This window comes from Apiospora hydei, assembly GCF_038363865.1.
Source record: "Apiospora hydei strain CBS 114990 chromosome Unknown utg000008l_segment0_segment0, whole genome shotgun sequence".
Taxonomy (NCBI): Eukaryota; Fungi; Ascomycota; class Sordariomycetes; order Amphisphaeriales; family Apiosporaceae; genus Apiospora; species Apiospora hydei.
In genome coordinates this window covers 2,159,815-2,187,775 of record NW_027117367.1, presented here as the reverse complement: position 1 = coordinate 2,187,775, position 27,961 = coordinate 2,159,815, and the positions used below count along the sequence as shown (strand labels likewise).

Below are 27,961 nucleotides of genomic sequence, written 5' to 3'. Positions count from 1 at the left end.
GCGGGTAGCGATATTCGAGACGGCACTCCTTATCGGACTCCAACGGCCGGTCGAGGGCCGAGGCTGCTCTGGCTGCTATGCGCAGAGGGTTCGGACTCGAGGTTGATGGAATCACCACTCCCCGCGCTGGCGCTCGCACTGCCGGTCAGACTCCGTACATTTTTGGGCTTCGGTGGTTGGAGGGCGCTCACCCCGACACGTTGTTCCACTTTCTGAGGCGCAACCGCGTTCCCGTGACCCGGGGGTATCGAGGAACCGGTTGGCGCATTCCATCCGGCGGAGACGGGCGACCATTCATACCAGGTCCTCCCTTCATTCCATTAGGTGGCGACGGGCGTCCGTTGCCGCCGCGGATCGAAGGGCTGTAAGGGCCTCCTGGCGAGTGACTAACACGTCGTGGGAACGGGCCATTCATGCCACTCATGCCACCTGGGCCGGAGATTTGGTCCAGATGTTGTGCCGTAAGAGAATTGGCCCTGGAGCCAGCTTGCATTTGTCCTCGGTCTACACCACCGTATCGGTTGGATGTCGACGCCATGAGCGTGTCGTCGAGGAAGTTCTCGTGCAGGCCGGGGATCGAGTTCATACCAATCTGACTAGCACGGTTTCTGCCAAATCCAGGGCGGCCAAATCGACTGTTCCGGGCGTGCATGTTGCCAGCCCCGTTACCCATCTCGGGGTCTTGTCGTATCTGCTTCTGATTGGGGGTGTTCATCCGCGCCTTCCTCGAGGTAACGCTCATCATATCGAAGTTGTCGGGGTCGATCATCGGCGTCATCGGGACGGCATTCGGATCGAAGAAGTCGTCCAACTCTTCATCCTCGTCATCGTATGCACCGCCACGGACGGACGGTGGCGGGCCTGGACGTCGACGAGGGCCAGGGGGTCCAGGCGGGCCGGGAGGAGGACCTCGTCTCATACGCATTTCCTGCTCTTTGAGGGCAAGCTCCCTCTGGCGAAGTTGAAGTTCCCTCTCTCGCAATCCGATTTCGGAGTTGTCGCCAGGATATGTCCCATCCGGGCCAGCTTCAGCAACGTCATCGTAGAGCATCAAATGGCTGAATTCGTTTAGATCCGTCTCCTCCATCGATCCGCGTCTTGAAGGCTGCCTCGATCCTGCATAACCGTTAGGGGGCCGCGGTAACCATTAGGCGGACCGCCATTGCCCATGCTCGGCGGTGGTCCACGACGCATGCCAGGAGGCGGGCCGTTGAAATTGGAGGAATTTCTTGGTCGCGGGCCAGCTCGGCCCATGCCATTCCCATTCGGCACACCGTTGGGCATCGCACGCTGCGGCGGGGGGCCGTTGGACGACATGCGCGGCATTGGGCCGTTTCCCCCTGATGGCGAGCCAGACGGGGCAGGATAGGCAGCTGGGACTTCCTTGGGCCGCTGCTGGTTTGTAATGTTCGCGTGGTGGAATATAGCATATAGTGTATCGATGGTTGGCACTTTGATACCTGCCGCCCTGGCAAGCTCGCGTGGGGAGCCCAGATACGTCTCAACCTCCATTGGGCGACGAGCGATATAGTCTTGCCACATAATGCTGCCGCTTTCCGAAGGCTGGCACTGTTCCTTGATGGTGCTGTCTTTGAAGTTGGAAGTAAAACTGCATCCCTGGGCGGTTGCAAGTTGCATAAGCTCGTCTATCACACCATACACTAGCTCACGAACACCCTTCTTCTCTAGGAGAGCGGTATGCGAGGACGTGTCGAAAATGACACTGGCGGGGTGGAAAGCGATAGGCCTACAATTCATTAGTCAGAGTAATATTCCACCGAAGGAAGGGAGAATAGACTGGCTTACCCAATGACCCGCTCATATTGCTGTTGGCGGATGTTGGTAGACACTTTGCAGTCCACTTGACCGGTACTTAGGGTCATCGCGAGAGCTTGTGCCATATCTTCTTGTATCGTTGCCGGGATGCTGGTGTTCTGGTTGGCGGGCCCGACCCAAATTTCCGTTGACCCCCTATGCTCGAACTCACTAGCTCCGAGCTGAGTGATCTGGGCGTTGGAAACAAGCGACAGTACAACGTTGGTCGGAAACCTGTCTTCGATGGCCTTCTCGATGCCCAGCGTGTGTGTAGTGTTGATGAGAATGCATGTGTGTTGCGGCGTGACAACGGAATCAATCACGGAAGCAATATCGTAGACATCTGGCAGGGCCTTGATGCACAGGATTACATAGTCGAAGGCACCCCTCCTTCAGTTGTGCGGCATCCTCGGGGGTTCGTACAACTACGACTTATTAGCATCATGATCACAACCAGGCGGAACCAAACACATACCCTGTCGTGGCTTAAACCGTTCGTTGCCAAATGCGTCGGACCTGAAGTTAAGGGGGTTAGTTCATCTCGGACTTTGACTCATCACTCCTCTCCCGTGTAGACAGGCAACTTACTTGAACGAGATACCGTATTGGTGTACGCTGTCGAAACCGGACTTCCACACCAGAGTTACGTCGCAAGCGTTAGTGGCTTGAAGTCTCCAAGAGAGAAAAGCCGAAACTGCATTGCCGCCCACTGCACAGATGTTCATTAGCTCATCATACTCTGCCATGGCGAATTCGAACAAAATAGTGACACATATAGGGGTGTTGGTCTCCACGAGGGAGAGCTGGGGTATAGTAAACGAGAGTGGGCGGGTTCAACGAAAAGAAAGATGCAATGGGAGACGGTGGGCAACGGGTGAGATTTGACAAGGAAACGAATGTGAGCGCTTTTGCCCTTGCCCCCCATTCGGTGGTACAGAAGGTTGGACAGGAAAGCAAGAGCGCGCGTCAGGGAGGGTCATGTATACAAGCAGCTGCCGGCAAGGATGGGAATGTGAACAGGGTCGGGACCGTTCACAATCGTGGGTAGTACCACTTCCAAACAGCTGGCAGCTGGCGTACACAAGGGTATTTCCAGATTGTGCAATGCGGAATAGCGACACACGAGGAAGAGCGGCAACGAACCTGAAAGGATCTTGAGTCGTGGTGTTGTAGGCGCCATGATAACGACAGTGGAGCCAATGCCTGGCCAAGCGATTGATGGGTTTCGAGTGCTCGGATCGAGGGCGAGATTGGGATAAAGCCCCAAGTCGCTATATCACGACGGCGATGCTGTCGGAACGAAGACTGATCTGAGATGCAGCCTTGTACTCCCGTCGAAGGTAGACTTGCGGAGGCCACAGGTGACGACTGACAGGGCGCGGAAGTGAGCGACGCCTTATCGAAGGGCTGTCTGTCTCACGGTAATTGCCCAGAAACGAGTACTTCGGTTTTCTTTACGTCTCTCGTACCGGCAACGCAGCATGCAAGTATCCTTCTTCTTTTCCCTTGGAATTCTTCCTTTTCCTATACACCGACTCTCTTTTTTTTCTTCGCAACGGGAAGCTGAAGGGAAGTCCCAGGAGCTACCAGATCCAGTCGAGCTAAGAGAAGCGGGAGCGCTGCTGCAGATCGGGGAGGATTGGATAGACTTTGGACGTTTCGGCGAAGCAGGTTACAGGGCCATTCGGAGGAGCGAGTAGGTGCGTCTGTTGCTGGATTGCAGGAGATTTGGTGACGGTTGGATGAGATGAGACGAATCTTCTTTTCTCGCGAGTAGGGAGGTTACAGAGCGCTGCGGTGGCTAGCTGTAATGTAGGTAGGGTAGATCAAACCAAAAAAGGCCCGGACGGATGTGCTGTTGTACCTAACTTCCCACCCCCAAATGCAGGTGCAACACGATGCAGAAGCGAGAGTTGGAAAGAAAAAGTGTAACGAGCGTAAATGGGGTTTAGGAAACACAAGAACCAAGACCACACGAAGCCACGCGCATACAAAGGTTGAGTCCAGGGTTTGGTCTCTTTCTTTGACAGACAGTGGGTTGAGAAGAAGAAGAGAGTGAGGGCGTGGTGCGGTTTCAACGGGGGTGGAATGAAGTAAGTGGTCGTGGTAGTCAGTGTAGGCCCGACCTTGTTGGTTTAGTTCGGGACTGGGCCTGCTGGGCAGGGCAGGCTGGCGTTGGGTGGTAGTTTTGACAGCAGCCACCGGTGCCTGGGTATGGTGCCTGGGTATGGGTATTGTGCCTGGGTATTGGCCTGGCTCCTCCAAAAGTTGCCGGCTGCGGGTGCTTGAGCGTCTGCTGTCCTGCGCTGCGCTGCGCTGCTTTCAAGTTGCGAGGAGTTGGAGCCCGGGGTGGGTAAAATCAGGTAAGCTGGTCGAGAGTCGGTCGGCGTCTCCTCAAAGAAGCGGGTCTTATTAGACGTTGATGAACAGGGCACTAGCAGCAGACAGCACGACCAGGGTTCACGACTGTCCGTCTGTCTGGCCCGGCTACTTTCGCGAAGACAAGAGCGCTACCAAGGGACTGGGGCAGAGATGTGACGCAAGGCCCCTTTGACTCTTTCGGCCAAAGAACTACTACGAACATGCGCTTGAGATGCGACTATAATTTAGATGCGTACGTGAGGCAGAGGGGAACCCTCGGTCGCTGGCAGCACCAGACATCAACAGATAGACAGGTATCATACAGAGTAGAGCGATGGAGTGGGGGAACAAGACCTGGTGCGCATGTGTGCGGGTACGGATGTGTGGTAAATACGTAGGTCAGAGTCAAGGGGGCGCAGCAGAATATACTAGCACAGGCGGGAGACTATGGCAGGGGGGAGGGGGAGAAGAAAGAGACTGGGAGATAAAGAGTGCATGGATGTACCAGTTGATCGCTCTGAATAGATTTGGTAAAGTGTGCAGCCTGGCCGCCGTGGGTAAGCAGGCAGAGAGACTCTTGGAAAGACAGGCGAACTGAGGGACGGGGGTTCGGGGGACGGGTATTGATTGATGGGTGGATGGATGGATGGATGGGAATCGGTACAGTAAGAGAAGTATCGGCATGTACCTGGAAAGGTGGTGGTGTAAGCCGCCTTCCTGTCTGCGGGAGGGGCGTTATTCGAGACAATGCACCAGCACCGCCTGACTGGGAGGAGTATTAAAAAAAATACCAATTCACAGGTACATTTGATAGGCCCAGTCCCAGACCTCCCGAAATGGCTACAACTCAGATCGGATGACGTGTGGCATGCGCTGTCTCGTTCTTCGCTTCTTCCCTTCTCCCGCTTCGTTTCTCCTTGACTGCATTGCACTGTGTTTTTAGCCGGATGATAGAGGAAGAGCCAGAGTATATAGTGCTATACTGTAGCGTAGCAGCAATGAAAGGAGCTGAGGCTTGCGGGCACGTAGGAGGTAAGCTTCCATGAAGAAAAGAGGGTTGCTGTTGTCGACAATCGTGATTCTGACGAAATGGCCAGAGACTGCGATCCAGTCCAATTACCCAGAGAAGGTTAGTCCCGCCCCAGCTATTTTAGTCGCCCGAAATGACCCAGGAAAGTGCCAGGAAATCAGGCCGAAGCCAGGGCAAAGCAGATACCAGCAATCGAACCCGAGCACGGCGAGCTGCGGTACTGGAAGCAACAGAGAAGCCTGCGTACCCGAAGTACCTCTTCCCTAACAGACATCAAATACATCCATCCTTAACTCCAGCCCAGGACGCCAGCAATGAAAGCCCAGCCAGGGGTCAAAAGGCTATGGGATGCGACAGACGTAAGCGGCGCGGCTAAAACAAAGGCTCGCTCGTCCTTGGTTTTTTTAGTTAGTACTTGTAGGTAGGTCCACTAATGAACCGCCCACTGTCGTCGTCGCCAAAGGCCAGTGTGAGTGCGAGCAGGAGGGAAGCAGTCCCTACTGTAGAGAACCCCATATCTATCTATGCCCATGATCCTAGTTGGCATCGACTGGACTATAGCCGATTTTATGTTGCACTGCTACCGGTAGCTCGATTGCAATGACCAAGAAGTATTCAAGAGTTAGGGAAGCGTCTTGGTATCTATTGTATGTGTGATTTGCGAGTTGAGAGGGGAAATACGAACGAGTTCGATTTGGGTGCATGGGACGGACGGTGGCCGTGGGAAAAACCGCGGATACCTGCCTACCTGCCTATCTCGGTCCTCAAGAGGCCTGCATCCTCATAAGCTTTAATAATCAGGCAGCCCAGGACACTTAGTTGCAGTCAAGCCATGGGGGAATGGGTTGCATCTTGAAGAGAATTAGTCGGAAGACGTTCCGTTCCAGGACAACATTTTATTAGAGTTTGAACCCCTTAAGCCAACCTGCAATACACCTATATAATACTGTAAGCCACGGCACTGATCTGGCAGTGTCTTGATCGGATACGACACGACTCACCACCGCGGTATGTGCCCAGCAACCGCACACCTTGTGAATTTCCATGTTGCCAGTATGCGGCAGTAGGTGGTCGTCCTGGTTGTGGCTCTACATTTCGATGATTTTGCATGTTCAGGGGATAGGGAGCCGAGTACGACATGCATGCGCATGCGCATGCGCATCTGGTAGTATATATATATAATCGCATACAGTACAGTACATGTACAGTATGTCCGTTCCCTGTTGGGTCCTGTACCACGACCGTCTCTCACGTCAGACCTGTATCAACAAATGTCAATGTGCCTGTCTGTACTGTATGCTAGATGCCGATTGTCAAAACTTGACGTGTTCAGGGCAGCCAAAGGTTCAGACGTGGCGCGATTTGGCCAGTGATGCCTAGGCCGCTGGCAGTGATGGTGGTGCTGTCGATCAACCCAAATGGACCTCCCTTGCAGTTTGGTCCCGGATGCAGGTGCTTACAAAAACAACAGTGCTACCCCTGTGGCTCGTGGATGGACAAGTCGCTCGCTAGATTGATGTACGGAATAAAGATGTTCGATTTCAATCGGAATAGGGGGCGAAATCTCTTACTCGTATCCTCAATAACACCGCCAGCCCAACTGACTGGCAATATGTTTAGGACCTACAAATGCGACCACTCCGGTAAGTTGCCCACCGCAAGGGACCAGTGCGCTCACCGTGCCCCGGGCGCCCGTACGAGATCCTCAATGTGGGTTTCATTTTCCTGGTGGTTGGATGGGAGCCCGCCCGGAGAAGCAGCAGGTTCTCCAGAAGCCCATGGTCCGCTACGGGAACTGAGAGTGTTTAGACTGAGGAGATACATACTGAGCGCTCGACGGAAGCGAGATCATGCTCATCTCGGAGAGAGGCTGTGGTGGTGGTGGGTTGCTCAAAAAGTGGGTGACATATGCAGAACTGAAGGGAATATCATGTACAGCGCACGGGTCTGAGGAGCCGTACTGCAAGTAATTGGATAGAAGCCGTTGGTGTTGTATGATAAGCTTTCTACACAAGGCCGGGCAGGGCGTAGTCAATATCCAACTCAAGTTCGTCGGCCTGTCTGTCAATTGTCAAGATGCACAAGGCAAGTCTATTGGCTTCGCTAGCGGGCTAGTTCAAGCAGAATGCCGCCAGGAGCCATGGCAGGGAGGCATGAGCTGAGTGATGTATTACCTGTGGTTGGTTGAGCACGAGATCACTTGTGGCAGAGCAAGACAGCAGGCTAAAGCTGCCCGTCCAGTCGATTTCACCAACCATCCCGGCAGGGGCTGTTGGTGTTGTCAAAATCCATCCTCGAGCATGCACTTGGCCGCGGGGACCAGACAGATAATGAACTCCTACAAGACATTATCTTGAGGTCATCTGCATGCCAATGGACTGACAATTCCTGGCGAAGGGTCGCCTCTGCAGGGAAGGCCTTCCGTGTCGAGTGCATAGGAAATGTCGTGTTCTGCGCATGCAACTACTCAGACGCGTGTCTTTTACGACAGACAGAAGTCGAACCGCGAACCTCCGTTGCTCCCGCAAGCCGCTGTGAATGGACGAGGCGCGAAAGTTGGGTTACATGGTGTGTGGGGTTATTGCATGTAAAGTATGCATGTAGTCCAGACCACACGTTTGTGCATATGGATTATGCATACTAGTGGGTGGTAGAATGTAGGGGCGACCATTTTGGAACCATTTTGGAACCTCGTTCTTTTTTCTTCTGTTTTGCAATAAAATGTTGACAATCGAGCTCACATCACATGGGACCGCATGTAAGAGAAGCAATCATAGAAGACGTAGAAAGAAAAATTGGCAGGGAAAGCACAGGCTTCGTCCGACACGGCCGAATTCTTGGATACATGCTAGTAGTAGCCCGGCCTGTTCGGAGTCGGGCATCTTACCATGATTTGTTGCCGTGGTAGCAGGTACAAGTGCTTGTAGGCACTTGTAGAGTAGCATCGCGCACGCGCACCCGAGCCAGTCAACAAGCCCAACCCAGTGAGGGTAGCAGTAGGGTAAAATATGGTGGCGTCCGAGAAGGAGGGAGGGGGGTTAAAACGGCTGCAAAAGGAAAACTTGGAAGGGGAAATTAAACAAAGGTAGGGCTCAGCTGGGATCGTGATAACGCTGTACGAAGAGAATGTATATACGGGATACCTGCCTATCAGATGCTGGCGATCCATGCCGACACAGTGCTCGTAGGAATTGCCTGTTCCTGGACCCTCGCCAAGGGATCCTGTTCTTGTTCTTGATGTCGAGAGATGGGATTTCTTCCAGCACTGGACCAGATTGGTTCTATACGGGAGAAGCAGGAAGATGGCTTTCTTGCTGTTCCTTCGATTGATCGGCCCTAATAGCAAGATGGGATCAATCGAGCCGACGGCCAGATCCTTGTATACAGTAATCCGAAGTTTGAGATTTATGCCACTTTGAGGATGACGGTATCCATCCTTGGCCAATCTCGGAAGACGCTGGTCGGCTTTGACCCAGGGCGCTCCTTTCGTGCGGGTCTTCCCATGCCATGCTAGCAGTGATGACGCAGTTGAGTGGCATCGTGAGCTGGCGTCGCGAGAAGACCGGGGCCTAAACCCGGTGCAGGAGAAAAAACATGCTGAACTCCCTGCTGCCGAAGCCACTCCTCCAGAGAATAGAGTGGGTGTAGAAGAGTAGGGAGAGTCAGCGCTTCCTGATCGTGAGTTCATCGCCAGAGCCAGGGTGCTGCAAATGAAGCTGATGAGAGCAATGGGGCGCCAATGTATTGTACCGTACAGTCTTTGACGGGATCAATCTTTCTTGATCCTGCCCGATTAGGATGCTGGACATGCCAAGAAGTGCAGCCTAAAATCCGGCCAGGATCGAGCCAGAAGGAGCCAAGAAGTACTAACAGGCCCCGCAGCTCGACATCGGCCCATACTGACGGATTCAGTTGACCGTTAGCGTGGCGCCATGGGATGGATTGGCACGATGGGATGCGCTTTTTCGTTGCCGGACCAATTCGTGATTGGCGAATTCGCGTAAACATCCTTCAATGTTCTTTTTTTCCTTCTGTTTCTCCCTTGCAAGCCTTGCCAGGTGGAATCATTCCATATATATCTCTACGTACAGTATGTACTTGTATGTATGTATGTGTTTGCTGCAAGGCTAGCTAGCTGTTACTCGCTAGGACTCCTTTGCGCGGAAAGGATCCTTGCATCTGATCGATCTCGCTTTCGCCAGCAGGAAGAACAGTGCCTACTTGTACATACATTAAGTAGACATCTGATGTATTTTATCTTTAGAGTCCATCGGTAGGTAAAGCTAGTTCAAATTGTAAACTAAAGCCGACGACATGGACATGGCGATAAGGGATTTTCCATTGATGATCGGTACTCCGTGCTGCGATGAATAGGTAAGTATCTACAGCCGGAATTCATATCTGAACAGATCAATTCCCAACTGAGACACGTGATTCTTGCGTGATGATGCCTGCACGCAGTAGTTTGCTGATCGCTATACTGTCACTGTACACAGCCGCAGCGCAGATCTGCCCATCATTTGAGGTCTGACTCGAGTCTGCGTGCCAGCGCTGCGAGTGTCCAGCTCCCCGGTGCAGCATGCCCCTTGGCAGAGCCGGTATACACACCATATATACATACTGATGTACGTACATCCAATTGATGGCAGACCTTGACCCAGGTTAACTTTTCAACATCCTGAATATCACTTTGCAGGGGCCGCTCCGGAGTTCGGGCATATATAGGATGCCGTGCCCAGCCCAGACAGACACTTGGCGATAGACATTTTTCGTATTACATACCTATGGACATATGTACCGCAGCTAAGTACTTAAGTCCGAACGCGCGAGAGCAATCCGTTGCGCAACGAAAGTAAGGGGTCCAACAACAGTCAACGCCGGTTTTCACAGTAACATCGGGGCAGATCGAGTCGGGGATGGATCGTTTCGAGTAACAGAGAGGAAACAACAAGAGAGAGGCATTTTTAGACAGATAGGCAGGCAGGTCCGGCAGAGGTTACTTCCAGGTCCAGGCCTCACTCTACTTATCCCGCTTATGCAGGGGGCTGCCCTAGTCTTAGGGAATGCATATTCACGAAATTGCCATTGTGCTTACCTCCAGATCTGCATTGGTCACCATGCTTTTTCGTTTCTTTTTTTTCCCCGGCTTATTCGGAACTCGAATTCTCGTTCTAAACCAAACCGGCCGTTGAGTGACTTCGACGGTTTCGAGGTTGGACAAACAGAAAATTGTCATTGTCTTTCTCCTCAATATACTAGAAACGACACACACCGCCTGCTAGCTACCCAAGATTGCCTCGGCTCTTCTTGAAGAAGCTGTCTGGGTCTGGTATAAACCCCAATTGGGTTTTCTCACAATCAAACATTACGTCATTTTCAACATCTACGGGCTGGCTCCGAGCGAACCCACGTATCATTATACCAAGGTGGTTCTCCTTAAACTCGGTACTGCAATCTGAAGCTGGATGTAACGCAACCTTGGCGGGTGAAAACCTCCGTGCCAATGGACCGAACATAGGACGCCATTGATGCCGGTGCACTGCCATCCCGGTTGGGCATCGTCCTAGTAGAAAAGGCCCCCCTTGCCAGAGTGCATCGTCAATCGCGCTGGTGCAGGGGCGGCGGCTGAAAATCTCCGACCAGCCCAAAGCTCATGACAGACTCAAGATCCCCGAAACGCACGACAACAACGGTGATATGCTGACCAAGCACCTACTTGCATTATCACAATCTCCCCATCTCCCCATCGAAAGGATGCTGTAACCCAAGAGATGCGATGCGAAACAATGCCAGTACAACCCCTTTTGATGTAACAATATGGCTCCGACCAAACGACATTGGCTATCTGAGCATCCTGGCCAAGCGGCAGAGAAGAGTCTTTCATGTATCAGTTGACCAGACACACGGCCGCTCCATACCGGACTCATGCCACACTCCGGCCGCGCTTTTTCGGGACCTATAGCTGCCGTCGGTAATGCAGGGGCTGTTGCGCATGGTACATGAGAGTGCCCTATATGCTACCTGGTCCATTGGGCCTCAGCCGGGGTCGCGAGGCTTCTCTGCCCTCCCGCCCTCTGAAACGAAACCACCACACATGTGGCGCCACTTGGTGATATGGGTGTCAACGCCTCTAAGCGAGCTAACGTGACGGAACCTGGGGTTGCCGCGATATGGGCTCTCAAGGCTGCCATTGGAAGTGCCAAGCTCCTGGGTTGAGGCTACTAAACGGCCCTGCATCGCCAAAGCTACCCAGATTATGCATGGCGAAAACTTGTTTTACGAGATCGACAAGGCGACGTTTCTAAACTTATCTCAGTCCTGACCACTATAGAGTCAGGAACGCTTCTTAATAGGCTGGTAGGTACGAATTGCCACCCGCCAGGTCGATCGCTTCGACTACCCGATCACCTTTACTCCACATGAGGCTGATCCTTGGCAATGTCGACCTCTGACACTACTCTTTGTACTGTGGCTTAGCCCGCCTCGCTTATTCACAAAGACCATGGATGGATGTAAGTGGCAATCCTCTATCATGGCTTTGTAGCTATGGGCAATCTGCCTGCAGTAGTTCGTTCGTCCTCCTTTGACAGGCGGTAAGTGCGTCGTCCCGCTCACTCTAGTCACTCTAGGCTCGAAGGGGGAACAGTATCGTAGCAAGTATCATATAGCCCAATTATACAGCTACCCGCCCAGCGGAGAGGCTCACTTTCACTAGACCTCCCGCCGGTTCCCAAAGTTGAGTCTTCACTGGCTATATCCACTGGTCTCTCCATGCGAAGGTGGGTGGTACTCCGTAGTGTCCGTCGCCAAGAGCAAAGCTGGGCCTCCTCGGTCTGATTGGTCTTGTAAAAGAGGCCCTCAATCTCGGGTCTAGGACGAAGCGAGCGCGCTACACCTTTGACCCCCCTGCTTAGCCATGTGGTGGTGGTGAGATAGGGGAGGAGCTTTTTTCTTCGCCGAAACCCAAACTACTTACCTAGTCTGGAAAATGACGAACCTCCTCCACATTCTTCTTGACCATTCCATGGGCTGTTCTATTACTTTTCTTGAGTACTGCCATACGACCTACCTCTGCTAAAGCCCCCCTAGCAAGGCTGAGTGTATAGTGGCATGCAGGTTACTGAGCTGCATATGCAATGCCAATGTTTCTGTTGCGGTAGTGGATGGCGAAGAACCTTTCATTGGTGTTGGCTACTTTGTGCACGGGGGCCTTCAACATGAAGATCGACGACTGGTCAGTCGTCGTATGTCGTGAACCAAACAATGGCGAAGGTCCGGGTCAAGTCAAGGGCCAAACGGTGAACTATAATATCCAGTAACGGTTGGGCGAATCGCCGTGAATAGGGGTACGCCAACCAGCTCTCGTGCAACGAGCGGCAGCAGGTCAGTCCGGGTTTGGAGGTGCCACCGCCACCGAGACTGATTACTGCAGCGTAGGTAAGGCACCCGTTGTAGTGGTTGGACCTTTTATGGGCAGCCATTGTAAAGAATGGTATCCGAGTTAGTATGCTGGCTTGTGGTGGGTGACAACCTATAAAGACCAGAGCAAACTAGATGGGCGCTGAGCACTCGGGGGCGTTGGTTGGCTTAGAGGATCAGTAGCCTGTGAGTGTGTCTTTCGTGAGTTGTTGACATGATCCATGACGGGATGTCTAACGTTGTTACTCAAACTGCAATGTACAGCTTGTGAGACGGTGCTGACTTCCATGCCTTTTGCGGTGGTTATGTTGTACGGTGAGTGACCGCTAATGACCACGTTCAGTACTTGAACAAACCCCTGAATGGCTTATTGGCTAGTATACCAATCGTGAAAGTTGCAATTTGGTTCTCAGTCCTGAACAGTGCCTGAATAGATTGCAAGAGGCACTTCGGTCACGTGAGAGATATGAATAAGAGATGCCTACTCGGGTGTCGATATAAGCTCATCATCGCAGGATGGTTCCAGCAGGCCTCAGTCATGGTGTAAAGATGAGTTCAATGGCGATACGTGTATGCATAGTCAAAGAAATAGTATGCGTAGCCCCAGTCATCTGGCATAGCCTTGTCTAACCCGCAATGAGTTCTTCTATGAGGCCAGCCGGTCTACGTGAGTCTTGGCTCCATGGGCCCCTGATTCAATCTCTATGCCTCCTTGTGGTTGCAAGACGCAACAAAGCAGCAACGAACAAAGATCTTCATCACAGATAAGTGAGATTTACGACGAGTTTGTAGCATAGACAAAGCGATGCAGTGAAACAAGAACGTTGTCACCGATCCCTACGACTGTAGAGCTTAAGTATAACTAGCCGCGTGTGGCATGAATACATGATCAGGAAACCAAACAACCTAATACAAGATAACTACATCCGACACAAGGAAGCATACTCGGAGACATATACTCGCAGCCAACAACCAAAAATGTCCGCCCAAGGTTCAGGTAACAATGGAAATCAAGAGTCCAATACGTGGCTCATCGAGAACATGGTCGATTCAGAGGAGCAGACGACTCTAGAGGTAACGTTTGCTTGCGGACATCGTCTTCCGATCTTCCAAGTAGCCGTCAACCGAGCCGAGAACGGCTACCCAGTCATGGATCAGGTCGTGACGGAACGTCTAAGGCGACAGCAAGTCCTGTGCCACACTTGCCAGTACTTCAACACCGTCCGGGAGGTGCAAGAGGACCACTACGTCGAAGTCTTGCGGACCATGGGAAGCAATCCCACCGCAGCACCGGCAAACATTGACCTCCTGAGAATGTACTACGACATGGTGCAGACGTTTGGGCAAAGGGCCAACCTGGGCCTGTCGACGAATGTCATGGAGCAGTGCATTAACGAGTTCTGCAGGATCATCATCGCCCGCTTGTCGGCTAATCAACGTAGAGCCGGGCTTGCAAGCCTGACGCAATTACAGGAGGATCATAATACCGCGCAGCAGCCCGGGGGTCATGTCGAGATCGTCAGACGGTTGACCGAAGCAATCACGAATGCCAATGAAGCGGCCTTGGAACAGAGCACAGCAGACACGAACATGCTAGACCCGAGTGGCACATCATCGCCGCCTCGGCGTAAATCTTCGCCTGTAGACGAGGACGAGAGTATGAGAGACCCAGCTAGTGAGCCACTTATGGGGACTTCGACTCAGGAGCAGGAGCAGGACCCGAGCAGTGAGTTGTCGGAGAGCGCCAAGGCAGATCTCAAGAAACGCCCTACCTTTATGGGCACCAACGCGCCCGGCTCGAGTCCGAGTACTGAAACGGAGAACCCGGCACCGCAGGAACAGGAGCAGGAACAAGAGCAGGAACAACCATCTTCCGACCCTTCTGAGCCGCCAAGCTCGCCGGCCGCACAAGCTGCCGAGCGACTCAAGGCTCGCACCGAGCAAAAGGGTGACGGAATATCCTAGAGCGCCCATAGGTTTTTTTCTCTCTCTCTCGTTCATCCATGTCTCCGGGACTCTCCCCACGGGTAGGTAGGTAGGTCTTTAAACCCCTCTTCCGATATAGCTAACCTCCAATCTCTATCGTTTCTTCTCCCAGTGACGTCTTCTACTGTAACAGTGCGTGATCAAGTAAGACCGATATGAGTGGATGATGGACAAATATTCGTAAGCACCTCGGTAGATCCCGAGTGGGTGTTCATTGGTTTCGTGATATTATCATTGAACAAAGAGAACAACGCCTAGAATCGGTTGATAGAGTGACACTGTAGATATTAGAGCAGAAGGGGGAGATGATGTGATTTTAGAGGAAATCAAACCTCAAAAAAGAATGCAATGAATAATACGCATGTAATCAATGTCGAATGGCATTATTATATTAAATCAAAACCTGTGCTTAGATCGATTGGCCGCTCTCCCGACGCTCTCCTGGCCCCTGATCGATCTACCCGCGTTCACCCCATGAGCTATTTCTACTTTGGAACAATATCAAGGCGTACCTTCATGTTTAATCCGGTCTTCATTGTTCATGCTAGCGTTTCAGTGCAATGATACGTACAACTGATGGTGGGTGCGAGCTCAGTTTGACCAAGTAAATGGAATGTCCCGCAAAGCTCGATTCACTCATCATTTTCTTCAGATAGTTACCCCGCCATATCCAGATACTTAGGTAAACAACGTTACATAGTACCTAGAGAATCACCTACACTTTTCCGGCACTGGTTTCTCGCTCAAAAAGCTTACTCAAGATATGGTACTTACATATGGTGCCTGACACGGTGTTGCTGTGCCGCGTACTTGACGACTCGTCAAAATATCGATGCGCTTGGTTGGCTACAAGAATCTCCTACCCGCCACTCATGCCGAAAAAGGCAGGTCAGATTTCATGCTCGTTGGTTCATGACGCGAACATTTGGCATCGCACTTCCGAGTCCCTAGTATTTTGTGGTCTGATTACTTCTATTTCTCGATACGGACGTTGGTGGCACGGGTATGTATGCATGCGTTTCCGAGCAGACCAAGGCAAGGCCCCTTGTTTGCAGCCTATACAAGGAGTGATATATTATTAAACGAGCCCAGTCAGGCAAACGACGCAATGTCGCAATCTCACTCCCCCACACTCGAGGGACAGAAGGCGAAGCATTACCGCCGTTGGATATACCAAACATTGCTTGTCGTCGCGGCCGCCACCTGCCTGCTAATTATTTCAGGGAGTCCCTTGACCGAGGCTTTCTGGCAAGCAGCAACTCTTGTCCCAGAATCTCCCAAGACGCTCGCTATGAAGTTCGGCTTTACCCTCGCGTTGTTCGCCGCCATGGGCGCTGGACAAACATCGACCCCATCGAACGAGAACTGTTCGAGTACCAGCACAGCAATCAACGGCACGCCGTTCCCGCCTTTGATTGAAGCGACGTTGGAGGACATCGTGAAAGGTCTCGAGGCGGGCTTGTTTACCAGTGTAGACCTCGTCAATGCCTACTCGGCTAGAGTCATGGAGGTGAACAGTACCCTCAAAATGGTGACTGAGTTGAACCCGGATGCTCTATCCATTGCAGCTGAAACGGACAGGCTGCGGGCCAATGGGACTGTCCTTGGGCCTCTGCATGGGATTCCGATACTTCTGAAGGACAACATTGCCACCATGGACGAAATGGCCAATACTGCTGGATCTTACGCATTAGTCGGTGCCAGAGTCCGCGAGGACAGTACGATGGCCGCCAAACTACGCAAGGCAGGCGCAGTGTTGCTGGGCAAGACCAACCTCTCACAATGGGCCAACTACCGCAGCTCCAACACAAGCAATGGATGGTCTGCGTTGGGCGGTCAGACGGAAGCAGCATATTATCCCGGGCAAGATCCTTCTGGCTCATCGTCTGGCTCGGGCGTGGCAAGTTCGTTAGGCCTTGCACTCGCCTGTCTTGGCACGGAGACAGATGGCTCGATAGTGTCCCCTGCCGGCGTCAATAACCTAGTGGCCATAAAGCCCACGGTCGGTCTTACGTCTCGCTACCTGGTGGTGCCAATTTCTGAACACCAAGATACTGTCGGGCCCATGGCACGGACGGTTAAAGACGCCGCGTATATCCTCTCAGCTCTCGCCGGACCGGACCCGAAAGACAATTACACATCTGCTTTCCCCTTTAGCACCGTGCCAAATTACGTTGCTGCATGCGACTATTCTGGACTCAAGGGGAAGCGACTTGGCGTTCCTCGGAATCTGTTCATGCAATATTCAGACAGTGAGGAGTACCGCCCACAAATAGCGAGCTTTGATGCGTCTCTGGATGTCTTTCGCGCCGCAGGTGCCGAGGTCGTTGAAAACCTCCATCTCGAGGGCGCTGACGTGTTGGCCAGTTCGAATTTTGAAGATGTCGTGCTTATGGCAGATTTCGTCACGGGCGTGGCTAACTACTTCTCAGAGCTTACGGCGAACCCCCTTAACATCACCTCGTTGGCCGAGCTGCAGGAATTCACCCAGGGAACGCCAATGGAAGGCTGGCCTGCGCGGGATACGCAAATCTGGCAAGACGCTCTAGACCTGGGCTTTGACAATACCAGCCCAGAGTTCTGGTCCAACTTCACGGCTGATCTCCACTACGGAGGCCTTCTCGGCATCACTGGTGCGATCAAAAACATGTCTCTGGACGCTTTGATCATGCCAACAACATTCTCATCGACGCTTCCTGCCGTTATTGGGTCACCGATTGTTACCGTGCCACTGGGAAGATACCCTGATAATACCACGGTAGTTCCTAACCAGTTTGGCAACCTCAATGCTACCGGACCCAACCTGCCCTTCGGTATTGCGTTCTTGGGCGAGCACTTCAGCGAGGAGAAGCTCATCAGTTTGGCCTATGCATTCGAGCAGCGCACCAAGGTCCGCAACACCATCAAACCCTACATCCAGCCCAAGACCGAGTTGGCGGACATTGTGAACAAGAAAGAGTGATCTCCAGCATGTACACCCTAGAGGAATCTGCATGCTGTCTCTGAGACCCTATTTCCATTTCACCGGAGTAAGAAGCTTGCAAGCGCATGCTATATATAGCATCAATAGAACTGGACTTCAAGTCCCAAAGTTGCTTTTCGTACTTAGCCAAGGGGTCGCACTTAAAAACCCCACGGCATGGCCAATTTACACCATCAATTAAACCCCGAGAACGACTAAACCATACAGCATCATAGACTTGGATCTTTACTTATTCGTAGTAGTCCTTGCCAGCACCGTAAGTGGCAGGGAAAGAAAAGGATACATGTAGGATGAGATACTGCTGAACTGAATTTTGGATGCAAGCCTTTGGTAGCTCGTATCGGGACGACGACACTGCAAATCAGTGGCAAGCTCCCCGCTTTTCCAACGAACTGACTCATCCAGACTTTCTTCTCGCTCCAACAATTTTATTGAAAACTGAACCACCATTAACAAACTCGTCACTCATATTGCCGAAAAAGAAACCATTGACGGCAGCAAACCTTCCAAATGCATGTTTTACGGAGAGAATCCCACAGCGAGGATCTATTCACCGCGGTTGGGTCTACACCCGAAATGGCCTATGCGGAAGATCCTCTCGATGATGTGTTTGGCTCAGACAGCGAGCCACATCACGACGAGGTGGCAGGCGCCGAGGCAAGAGAAACACACCCGTCAGACATGCGGAGGCTGCAAACGGAACATTCGACGGCGGGCTATCGCGAGGGAATCACCGCCGCCAAGGCCCAGAGCATTCAAGTCGGCTTTGATGAGGGTTTCAGCCTCGGGGCCACTATAGGCCTCAAGGCTGGGCAGCTGCTTGGCTACCTCGAGGGAATAGCTGGCGCACTGCGGGCCTCTTCCAACGGCAGTGGTGGTGATCCCAACCACAGCCCAGCCTCGGCACTTTACGCCAAGGCCCAGACGGAACTTGCGGCGGAGGCCATCTTCGGTGAGCAATTCTGGAATCCGGACGGCACCTGGAACTACGAGATCGCACCCGGTGCCACCGGCGAACAGCATAGCGACAGCATCATGTTCGAGGATGTTGCCAACGCGCACCCCGCTATCACAAAATGGACCAAGGTTGTAGGAGACCTTCTCGACCAACACAACATCGACCGGGCGGTTTTGGATCTTGCCGAAGGGACGCCCCAAAATAGTGGCCCGGTCAGGAAAGAGATCAAGGTTGACCAGCAATCACGCGAGGTTCTAGACTGGTGAAACTACATTGCCTACGTTTGCAATAAAACGATCGGTCCGCAGCATGGAGACCTGGAAACCTTCACTAGTAGAGACTGGTTTTTAAGTCAATTCCACGAGAACAGCTCACTCCCGCCATGGTCCATAACCGGTACTAAGAAGTGGTTTCCGATACTCCATCCTGCTATCAGATAGTGTCGCTGGTATAATTGGGAGGACAAGGCAGATCCCTTGGACGTACCAATACAATACCACAGTCGATGGCTGGGACCGGGGACATCAGAAGTTTCTGGTTTCCCTTTGATCCTCAAATGGATGGCGGTCTTCTTGCCACGAAATAGGACAGACAGCGCATCCGACATGGCAACCATACGTTGGCCATGTTGCAGAACTCCTGATCGACAATAAGAAGCGGCCTAGCCGGCGGGAGAACAAGAAAGCGGCTGGCGGGCCGTAATCTAAGGTGTCTTGCAGCGCTGCCGTCTGCCACTCTCCCATTCGCGCTAAGCAGCGTCACTGCAAGACAACTCAGGAGCTTAATGCTGGAGCTGTTCCATGAACACAGACATGCATCATCTCTTTTGAGTACAGCATGATCTGGCAATGTCACTATCCGGTACAGCCGCCCACACACACAAAGCTCCCAATTCAGTCCGAAGAACCAACATAGCTTTCTCCTTAGTGATTGCTCTCGTGACGATCGCAACATGAAATTTTCACGAGATGGGGTATCTTGCTTCTGCTGATACAGTGACTTAGCTTATTACCCACCACCACCACCATGGCTGGACAAGTTGATATGCCCAGCACAGACGTCTTCATACTCATGATCCCCAGGTATAAGAAACACTCACGTCCTCCCGTTCTGGCAGGTCCCCTTTTTGAGTACTTCAGGACACGCTCATACAGTTGACTCATCCTCCACTCTTTTCTTTCTGGTATCTCTGATACGCCACGTTCGCTTCAACTGCATCGTACGCTCGCTCACTGATAACCACTAGCACTAGACTTCTTATCCGGCCCGATTCGGCTTGTTTCATAAAGTATTACTATGAAGGCTACCCTTATCAGCACCCTGGCTCTGGCCACCGTCGCTATTGCGACCGACCACAAGTGCGAGAAGAAGCACTCCAAGCACCACGATGACGACGATGGGGTCAGGGCCAGGGCCAACATGGGGATGAACCACGCGCTGGGCGGTCTCTGGAGCAGGAACAGCCACGATGATCCTGAGGACTGCCCGGCGGATGCAGTTACAACGCCTCCTGCGCCCGTTGTGTCCACTGTCACTGCTGCACCCATTATTTCCACGGTCACCCCGGCGGTCGTTGTTTCCACTGTCACTCCTGCGCCCGTTGTGTCCACTGTCACTGCTGCGCCCATCATTTCCACGGTCACCCCTGCGGTCATCGTTTCCACTGTCACCCCTGAGCCCGTGGTGTCGACCGTTACCCCTGAGCCTGTAGTCTCCACTGTCACCGTCCCCTTCGGTACCACCGTTGTGTCGATGGTCACCCCTGACCCTGTTGTGTCGACCGTCACCCCGGAGGCCGTTACCTTCACCGTCACCCCCGAGGCCGTTACCTCCACCGTCACCCCCGAAGCCGTTACCGCCACCGTCACCCCCGATCCCGTCGTCTCCACCGTCACTCCCGAGCCCGTCGTCTCCACCGTCACCCCTGAGGCCATTGTCTCCATCCAGACCATCCCCTTCGGTATCCCCATGCCCGTGTTCACGACCAAGACCGTCTGGTCCACCTCCATCCAGACCATTCATGACTGCCCCGAGGGAGCCGCCGACTGCCCCGCTGGCTCTTCTACTACCGCCTTTGTCGTGGTCCCCGTCTCGACCACCATCTGCTCCGTGAGCGAGGATGCCGACCCTACTGGTTCTTCCGCCAGCGCTGACACGCCCTCTGCGAGCACCTCAGTCGCCACCGACCCGGCTGCCACCGCCACTTCGGCTACTGACTCGGCTGCCACCGCCGCTGTGGTCGCTGACCCAGCTACCACTTACTCGGTCGCCACCAACCCGATTGCCACCAACCCGACTGCCACCACCACTTCGACTACCACCGCTTCTGAGGCTACCGACCCGGCTGACACCACCACTTCGGCTACTGACTCGACTACCGCTACCATTTCGACTACTGACCCGACTACCACCGCCCCTGTCGCCACCAACCCGACTGCCACCACCACTTCGACTACCACCGCTTCTGAGGCTACCGACCCGGCTGACACCACCACTTCGTCTATTGACCCTACTGCTACCACCACTTCGGCTACTGACCCGACTGCCACCGCCCCTGAGCCCACCGCCCTTGAGGCCACCGCCGCTGTCGCCACTGACCCGGCTGCCACCGCCCCTGAGGCCACCGCCGGTGTCGCCACCGCTGCTGTGGCCGCTGACCCGGCTGCCACCTACCCGGTCGCCACCAACCCGGTTGCTGCCCCGTCTTCGCAAGAGTCAGTCGCCCCTCCTGCCGTTTCTGCCTCATCTCCCACTGGACCCGGTATCGTCGCCACCCCCCCGACCATTCCCTTCCCCTCCATCTCTATCCCGAAATTTTCCACCATTTCGTTCCCGGCTATCTCTACCATTTCTATCCCTAGAGTTTCTATCACCATTTCAACCCCACGCATTCCTTTCCCCACCCCGTCAACAGCGTCTTCGTCCACCTCCGCCGCGGCACCCACTGACGCCCCGTCAAGAGCGTCTTCGTCCACCTCCGCCGCGGCACCCACTGACGCCCCGTCAAGAGCGTCTTCGCCCACTTCCGCCGCGGCACCTACTGACGCCCCGTCAAGAGCGTCTTCGCCTACTTCTGCCGCGGCACCTACTGACGCCCCGTCAAGAGCGTCTTCGCCTACTTCCGCCGCGGCGCCCACTGGCACCCCTGTCAACCCCGGCTTCGCGCCTAGCCACTTCAACGGCTCTTCGCCTGCCGACGGGTCGACCACTCTGAGCATCGCCGTCATCCCCAGCGCCAGCTTGACCATCCCCAACTACGACCCCTCGGGCACCGCCGTGGCCGGCTCCTCGGGCTCGTCCCCGACGGGTGTCGCCACCGCCGGTGCCGCGGAGCGTATGGCCGGCCATTGTGGTGCGCTAGCTGCCGCCCTTCTAGCTGCCGTCCTGATCTAGGAGCTGTTTTGAGATCGAGATCTACTCTGAGAGTCTGAACGTTTCATGCGGTGGATATATATATACTAGTATATTGAGTTGTGATAGGGAATAGGGAAATGGTGGAGGAAAACTAATGACCGTCTGCGATGGCGTTCTTGGGGTTGAATGAAGGGCGCGTAGGGCATGAAATAATCTTTGAGGTGTGGTATTCTGGTATTGGTGTTTGTCTTCGCTCATATGTATTGCCTTTTTTGGTTTCAAGTATACACACTTATGCATGGGTAATAAGCCCAAAAGTTGATATTAGAATTGAATTACTACTGTTAGAACATGCTACGACCATTCATCTTCCTTAACTGGTGCTGCCGAATGCTCTGAAAGCTTCGTGCCCCTGAGGCCGGGTACTATTGCGACACTTAAGAAATATATTTGGTTTCCTCCAATATCGGAACAGTTGGTTGTCCACGCCGTGGACGCTCATCGACAGCGGACTGCGTGCAATATCATGTAAACATGGCAATGTGTATACACTTATTTGCTGCTGCCAAACGCCAGCACCCACCCCTACTCATTTTGACCTAGTCGCTCACTCTACTCATGTCCGCCATTCCGGCATCCTCTTCTCCAGAAACGCCCCCATGCCCTCCCGTGCATCCTCGGACCGCGCATGCAGCGCCATGACCCGCCCCGCCCACTCCGCCGCCTCGATGTACCCGTCCCCGTCGCCGTGGTGCTCCTCGACCCCCCCGTCCCGCGCCGCCGCCGAACCCGGCCTGCGTCCAGAACGCCCACTTGCCCAGCGCCTGCGGCTGCGCCGGCATCTGCGCGGCGAGCTTCTCGACGACCTCGGCGACGCGCTTCTCGACTGCGTCTTGGCCGCCTTTTACCACTTCCACGTTACTACTCCCCGAGAGCGGTAAGTCGGCGGCGCGCACGGGCTCGCCTAGGGCGAACATGCGGTACCCCATCCCCAGCCCCAGACGTCGGCTCACCGCCGTCACGGGCGAGGTGCACGGCAGACCCAGCACCGATATGCCGGGGAGCTGGAAGGAGGCGCGCTCGGCGCACGCGATGGGCAGGTCCGCGCTCAGGGCCAGCTGGGCGCCGGCCGCGGTCGCGAGGCCCGTGACGACGGAGACCACGGGGCCGGGGAAGCGGCGCAGGAAGGACATGACCTCGGCGCAGAGCTGGAAGGTGTCGCGTGCGGCGTCTCCTCCGCTAGCGGACAGCTCGCGCAAATCGTGGCCGGAACTGAAAACGTCCGCTGCCCCTGAAGAACCAGAGAAAGAAGAAGAAGCGTCAGACCGGAGGACTAGCACGTGAGGCAGACCGGCGCGCTCGGTACGCCATTTCTCGGCGTCGACGAGCCAGGCGGTCTCGCGCGAGCCTTTCTCGAGACTGGAGAGGGTGGCGGGCGTGAAGGGGGCAGGAGGCGGGGGTAGCCGTCTACGGGGGAGACGGTGTAGGAGTGGAGCTGGTCCCGGAGGCTGCGCAGGACTGAGTGGGAGAGGGCGTTGCGGCGGGTGGGGTTGGAGAGGGTCAGGTAGGCCGCTTTGGGTGGGAGTTTGGGGAGCTTCATGATGGGTTTGGTTTCCGTGTAAGGGTGTATGTTGCTGCCTTTTTTCTTTATCGACAGTCTTGGATCTGTTCGTTCTGGTCGATTTTTCACATTTGCTTTGAATTATCTGCGCAAGCTGGAGACTTCGCCTACGTATGCTCGGGGAGGGTTGGAGGTGGTTGAATTGGGGTTTTGCGGGGATCCCGGAGTATTTGCCGCTTGGCAGCGGAAGTCTATACCCAAGGTTCCCGCGTGTAGCTTTCTTTAATGATTGAGATCTACAGCGAGCTCATTTGTTGTAATAATCAATGAGTTCGATGATAATATACTGGAAAACGGTGGTTTCCAGAATCGACACAGCTGGGTGGGAGTACCACAACATGAATGCGGATTGCAGTCGTTGCTCCTCCAACCTTAGGCCGAAGGTGGCGCTTCCGTGACATTGTTGCTCCTATTCCTGCGGTTACATACACACCGTATTCAAGACACCGACTTCATCCTATGACAGCGACGAGCGGATTCATGTGCCTTCGAGTCGACCCATAAGCTCCTCGATGTGCATGTATCCTCCAATCAAGTCTCGTGCAGCGCCGCGATCCTGCCCCTGCCCTCCCTGGACTGCCATTTTGACGATCTTACCATCGTCGTCAATAATCAGCCGGCCTGCCTTGCCGTCGCTCCACTCGACACTGATCTGCTTGGCCTCGGCATCTGCTGGGCTGATGTTTTGTATAACGATGGTATCGTCATCGAGCACCTCACTGGCCTGGCTGTTCTTCATCTCAACGGCCTTGTGCAAGTCTCCAACGATTCCAATGCGGTTTTGGTAGCGCACGAGTTCTCGCCTTAAAGCTCTCGCGAACCGCGGGAGGTCCTGTTCCTGATGAGGCTCATCATCGTCGTCGTCAACGTTGGCCCCGCCACCCTTAGGCTTCGGGGCGGGCAGATGGCGCGCCGCGAGACCGGCCAGAGGCACGCAGGGTGGCACTGTGTGGCGATGGACTCGGAGGTGGCGCGAGTTGGGATACGGCCGGTTTAGCATGACATAGTAAGGGCGGAGGAAGCGCGCCTTTGACATGACCTCAAAGCGCAGACCCAGTACATTCCCGCCATCTACAGCGTTGGGGTCCGGGTCGCGTATCTTCAGCGCTGTGATGGAGGCGCATGAGCGGTACAGACACTGCTGCTGATGGGCGACTTGCTCATCGGATTTCTTGAGGAGCTCTGCGACAGGACCGGAATCCAACGAGTTCACAGTCCTTTTCTTAGACCGGTCCTGTAGTAGCTTGCGTGTAGGTTCAGATACCATCAAGGTGCTTGTCTGGATCTTCAGCTCCTTTTTCAGTGACTCAACTATCGCATGGTTAGTATCATGCGACAAATACTGTGTAAGTGGCTAAGGGGACGGGACTGTTGACTTAGCAAGTACTCTACTCACCTTGAGCCCGAAGGCTTGCAATTTCATCATCCAACTGGTCCGCAATGGATAAATCGAGTGATTCATCTCTAGACCTAGAAGAAGACATGGTAACTGTAATGTCCTGGTTCTTTAGTTGGGGGGTTTTGGCACTAGACCATGCCACTTTGAAGTCCTCGAGGGTGGTGGATTTGGACACTGTAAATAGACGGACGGGCTGGCACGCGTCGCGACTGACTGACGGGCTTGGCTTGCGCTGGCGGCATGCACGCAAGCCAGATCTTATCTTATCGGCTAGGCGGGTGATGGGCGCTGTGGGGATGGTTCGCTAATGTTCAGTGGGCCAGAAGGGCCTTGAGGAGTTTTAGGCTGCCGAGCGCTGTCTTACCAGGCCATCAGAACCAAAAGCCGTACTGCATCACTGCAACACCCCTGAGCAGGGGCGGAGCTTTTGACGTTTGGCCTGTCGCCGGCTAGAATGCTTAAATTCTGGGCTAGCGCCGTCAATGGAAAACGAGGAACTGATTGGGCTCGGTTCCAACCAATGGGCCCCCCGCTGAATCGTGAATGTTGTCCTCTCCCTCAGGTTCGTTTCTTTCTGACCTGGTCGTGGCGACCCGACGTTCAGGAAGAAGGGCCTGTAGACCCGGACATCGAAGCTCCTCCTCATTTTCTCTCTTCCTTTTCTGCCTTCTGCATTCTGCACCCTCACTCTCTAAGTCGCCTTGTTTATTCGACTCGTTACTTACAAACTACTTTGTTCTTCGACCCAACTACTTGCTACCTTTGCCACTAACTTGCGCCTACAAGCTCTGCACCGCGGAAAGGCCACGGTTGCTCGATACAGACACATTACTTGCTGACCAACGCCGTTGAGTCATTTGCAGGCCCGCGACTCTCGAGATACCAGAAACACTGGGCACTGCTCTAGGCAGTCGTTGATATCCACTTGGATGCGCATTCCCCTCGGTGCAATCGATATCGCGTAGAAACCCTCGACTCCTTGTCGACTCCACTTCTCTGTTGCTCTCTCTCTCGCCCCAATAGAATATACCACATTACCCCCGCGACTACATACCTACCTGTGTCAACTTCGATTCCGCCTCCCGAGTCTCTCCCGTATAGTCTTTTCAGCATTCGTGCCGCGCAAGCCCGAGACTGGTCGCACCAGAAACGAAGTCCCTATGGGTGTCAAAACGCGAAGCTCGAAATCATCAAAGCCCGAGCTGATCGTCACGACCAGCGGCCGTGAAAACGGGAACACAGACGGCGGCAACATGGAAAACAGACGGAAGAATGCGCCGAAGCAAGACTCGGCGCAGGTGACGGAAAACCTCATGGCGCGAAGCGAATTCTCCCTGGACGAACCCGTCCCCAAAACCCCTACCATGAACAACCATGGCTTCTTCGAGCTCCCCAAGACAGACCAGAGGAACTTCTTGTTGCTGGTTCTGCTCTACTTCTTGCAGGGTATCCCAATGGGATTGGCGCATGGATCGGTGCCCTTCCTCCTGAAGGAGCACCTGTCGTACGGAGAGATCGGTATTTTCAGTCTGGCTGGGTACCCCTACTCGTTAAAACTGCTATGGAGTCCTATCGTGGATGCCGTGTGGAGCCCGCGGTTTGGAAGGAGAAAGAGTTGGATCTTGCCCATTCAACTGCTGTCTGGGTTCGGCATGTTAGTGCTGGGCTCCGTTGTGGAGGGCTGGATGCTTACCACTGGTAAAGCCGGTGGGCCGACTGTCTGGAACTTCACTGGCTGGTGGTTCTTCCTCGTCTTTATGTGTGCGACTCAGGATATTGCCGTCGATGGCTGGGCCCTTACTCTGTTGACCCCTGGCAACGTCTCCTATGCCTCTACGGCACAGACAGTTGGCCTTACGGCGGGCCACTTCTTGTCGTACACTGTCTTCTTGGCGTTTAACTCACCCGATTTCGCCAACCGATGGTTCCGATCCGTGCCTAGCGACCAAGGCATGATGACGCTTGGCGGATACCTGACCTTCTGGGGCTGGGCGTACATTGCCGTCACAATCGGCCTGGCTCTGCTCAAGAAGGAGGAGAAGACGAAGAACGAGGATGGTATCTGGGATGTCTACAAGATCATGTGGGGCGTGCTGAAGCTGCGCAACATCCAGACCATCATTATTGTCCACTTGATCGCCAAGATTGGATTCCAAGCCAACGATGGAGTCACTAACCTCAAACTTTTGGACAAGGGTTTCGGCAAGGAGAACATGGCATTGACGGTCCTCATCGATTTCCCCTTCGAGATTGGCTTGGGCTACTACGCTGGCAAGTGGTCTCAGGAGTACACACCAATGCGACTCTGGTGCTGGGGATTCATGGGACGCTTGGCCGCGGCTGTGCTTGCGCAGTTCACCGTTAGCATTTTCCCTGCGGGCGGTGTGACCTTTGGCTACATGCTGTTGGTCATTGGCGAGCACGTCTTCTCTACCTTTACCAACACAGTCATGTTTGTTGCCATCTCGGCTTTCCATGCCAGAGTGGCTGATCCCGTGATTGGAGGCACATACATGACCCTTCTCGCTACGTAAGTAAAACGCTGAAAATCTTTCAATGACACGGCCATTTTGCTAACATTATATCTATAGCGTCTCTAACCTTGGTGGAACATTCCCTAAATTCTTCGTCCTTAAGCTGGTTGACTACTTCACCGTGGCTACTTGTCACCCGCCTACCACCAAGGTCGATGCCTCTCTTCTCAAGGCTCCCCTGGTGACAGCGCCCTTCACTTGCGCTATGCAGGCCGAGAAGGAACTGTGCGTGGGCGGCGGCGGCTCTTGCGAGATGCTCCGTGACGGATACTACATTGTCAACATTATCTGTGTCCTTGTTGGCGTGGCGACCTTTGTTATGTACATTCGACCCAAGGTCTTGCACCTTCAGAGCTTGCCTTTGCGAGCATGGCGTCTGTCGACTGCCCCATCTGCCCGATAGAAGTATTTGTCGGGGAGGACCTTTATACACATAAACCGATAAATGGGCTATCTGGTAGAAACTATATCATATATTCTATGTAATCGTGACTCTTGGGT

The 27,961-nt window shown here is 53.9% G+C and overlaps 9 protein-coding genes across 9 annotated transcripts; 4 read left to right on the top strand and 5 right to left on the bottom strand.

The window, feature by feature from the left end:
• Positions 1 to 29: 29 nt before the first annotated feature.
• PG997_011247 (alcohol dehydrogenase) lies at positions 30 to 2,561 on the bottom strand (the record flags this gene model as incomplete). The annotated part of the gene is made up of 6 exons (XM_066815562.1): positions 30 to 132; positions 192 to 1,116; positions 1,158 to 1,747; positions 1,807 to 2,205; positions 2,308 to 2,331; positions 2,404 to 2,561. The coding sequence occupies 6 exons, from the start codon at positions 2,559 to 2,561 to the stop codon at positions 30 to 32; spliced, it is 2,199 nt and encodes a 732-aa protein (XP_066664852.1).
• Positions 2,562 to 13,603: 11,042 nt separating this feature from the next.
• On the top strand, positions 13,604 to 14,590 carry PG997_011246 (uncharacterized protein; the record flags this gene model as incomplete). Its single annotated transcript, XM_066815561.1, has 1 exon — positions 13,604 to 14,590. One exon carries the CDS (start codon positions 13,604 to 13,606, stop codon positions 14,588 to 14,590), a length of 987 nt encoding a protein of 328 aa, XP_066664851.1.
• A 1,129-nt stretch (positions 14,591 to 15,719) lies between these two features.
• PG997_011245 (amidase domain-containing protein) lies at positions 15,720 to 17,573 on the top strand (the record flags this gene model as incomplete). The annotated part of the gene is made up of 1 exon (XM_066815560.1): positions 15,720 to 17,573. The coding sequence occupies one exon, from the start codon at positions 15,720 to 15,722 to the stop codon at positions 17,571 to 17,573; it is 1,854 nt and encodes a 617-aa protein (XP_066664850.1).
• A 531-nt stretch (positions 17,574 to 18,104) lies between these two features.
• On the top strand, positions 18,105 to 18,818 carry PG997_011244 (uncharacterized protein; the record flags this gene model as incomplete). Its single annotated transcript, XM_066815559.1, has 1 exon — positions 18,105 to 18,818. The coding sequence occupies one exon, from the start codon at positions 18,105 to 18,107 to the stop codon at positions 18,816 to 18,818; it is 714 nt and encodes a 237-aa protein (XP_066664849.1).
• A 1,015-nt stretch (positions 18,819 to 19,833) lies between these two features.
• PG997_011243 (uncharacterized protein) lies at positions 19,834 to 20,574 on the bottom strand (the record flags this gene model as incomplete). Its single annotated transcript, XM_066815558.1, has 1 exon — positions 19,834 to 20,574. The coding sequence occupies one exon, from the start codon at positions 20,572 to 20,574 to the stop codon at positions 19,834 to 19,836; it is 741 nt and encodes a 246-aa protein (XP_066664848.1).
• Positions 20,575 to 20,724: 150 nt separating this feature from the next.
• On the bottom strand, positions 20,725 to 21,900 carry PG997_011242 (uncharacterized protein; the record flags this gene model as incomplete). Its single annotated transcript, XM_066815557.1, has 3 exons — positions 20,725 to 21,256; positions 21,502 to 21,637; positions 21,690 to 21,900. 3 exons carry the CDS (start codon positions 21,898 to 21,900, stop codon positions 20,725 to 20,727), a joined length of 879 nt encoding a protein of 292 aa, XP_066664847.1.
• A 605-nt stretch (positions 21,901 to 22,505) lies between these two features.
• Positions 22,506 to 23,506, bottom strand: PG997_011241 (uncharacterized protein; the record flags this gene model as incomplete). The annotated part of the gene is made up of 2 exons (XM_066815556.1): positions 22,506 to 23,303; positions 23,378 to 23,506. 2 exons carry the CDS (start codon positions 23,504 to 23,506, stop codon positions 22,506 to 22,508), a joined length of 927 nt encoding a protein of 308 aa, XP_066664846.1.
• A 499-nt stretch (positions 23,507 to 24,005) lies between these two features.
• Positions 24,006 to 25,011, bottom strand: PG997_011240 (uncharacterized protein; the record flags this gene model as incomplete). Its single annotated transcript, XM_066815555.1, has 2 exons — positions 24,006 to 24,838; positions 24,924 to 25,011. 2 exons carry the CDS (start codon positions 25,009 to 25,011, stop codon positions 24,006 to 24,008), a joined length of 921 nt encoding a protein of 306 aa, XP_066664845.1.
• A 1,075-nt stretch (positions 25,012 to 26,086) lies between these two features.
• On the top strand, positions 26,087 to 27,863 carry PG997_011239 (acetyl-coenzyme A transporter 1; the record flags this gene model as incomplete). The annotated part of the gene is made up of 2 exons (XM_066815554.1): positions 26,087 to 27,456; positions 27,518 to 27,863. 2 exons carry the CDS (start codon positions 26,087 to 26,089, stop codon positions 27,861 to 27,863), a joined length of 1,716 nt encoding a protein of 571 aa, XP_066664844.1.
• Positions 27,864 to 27,961: the final 98 nt, after the last annotated feature.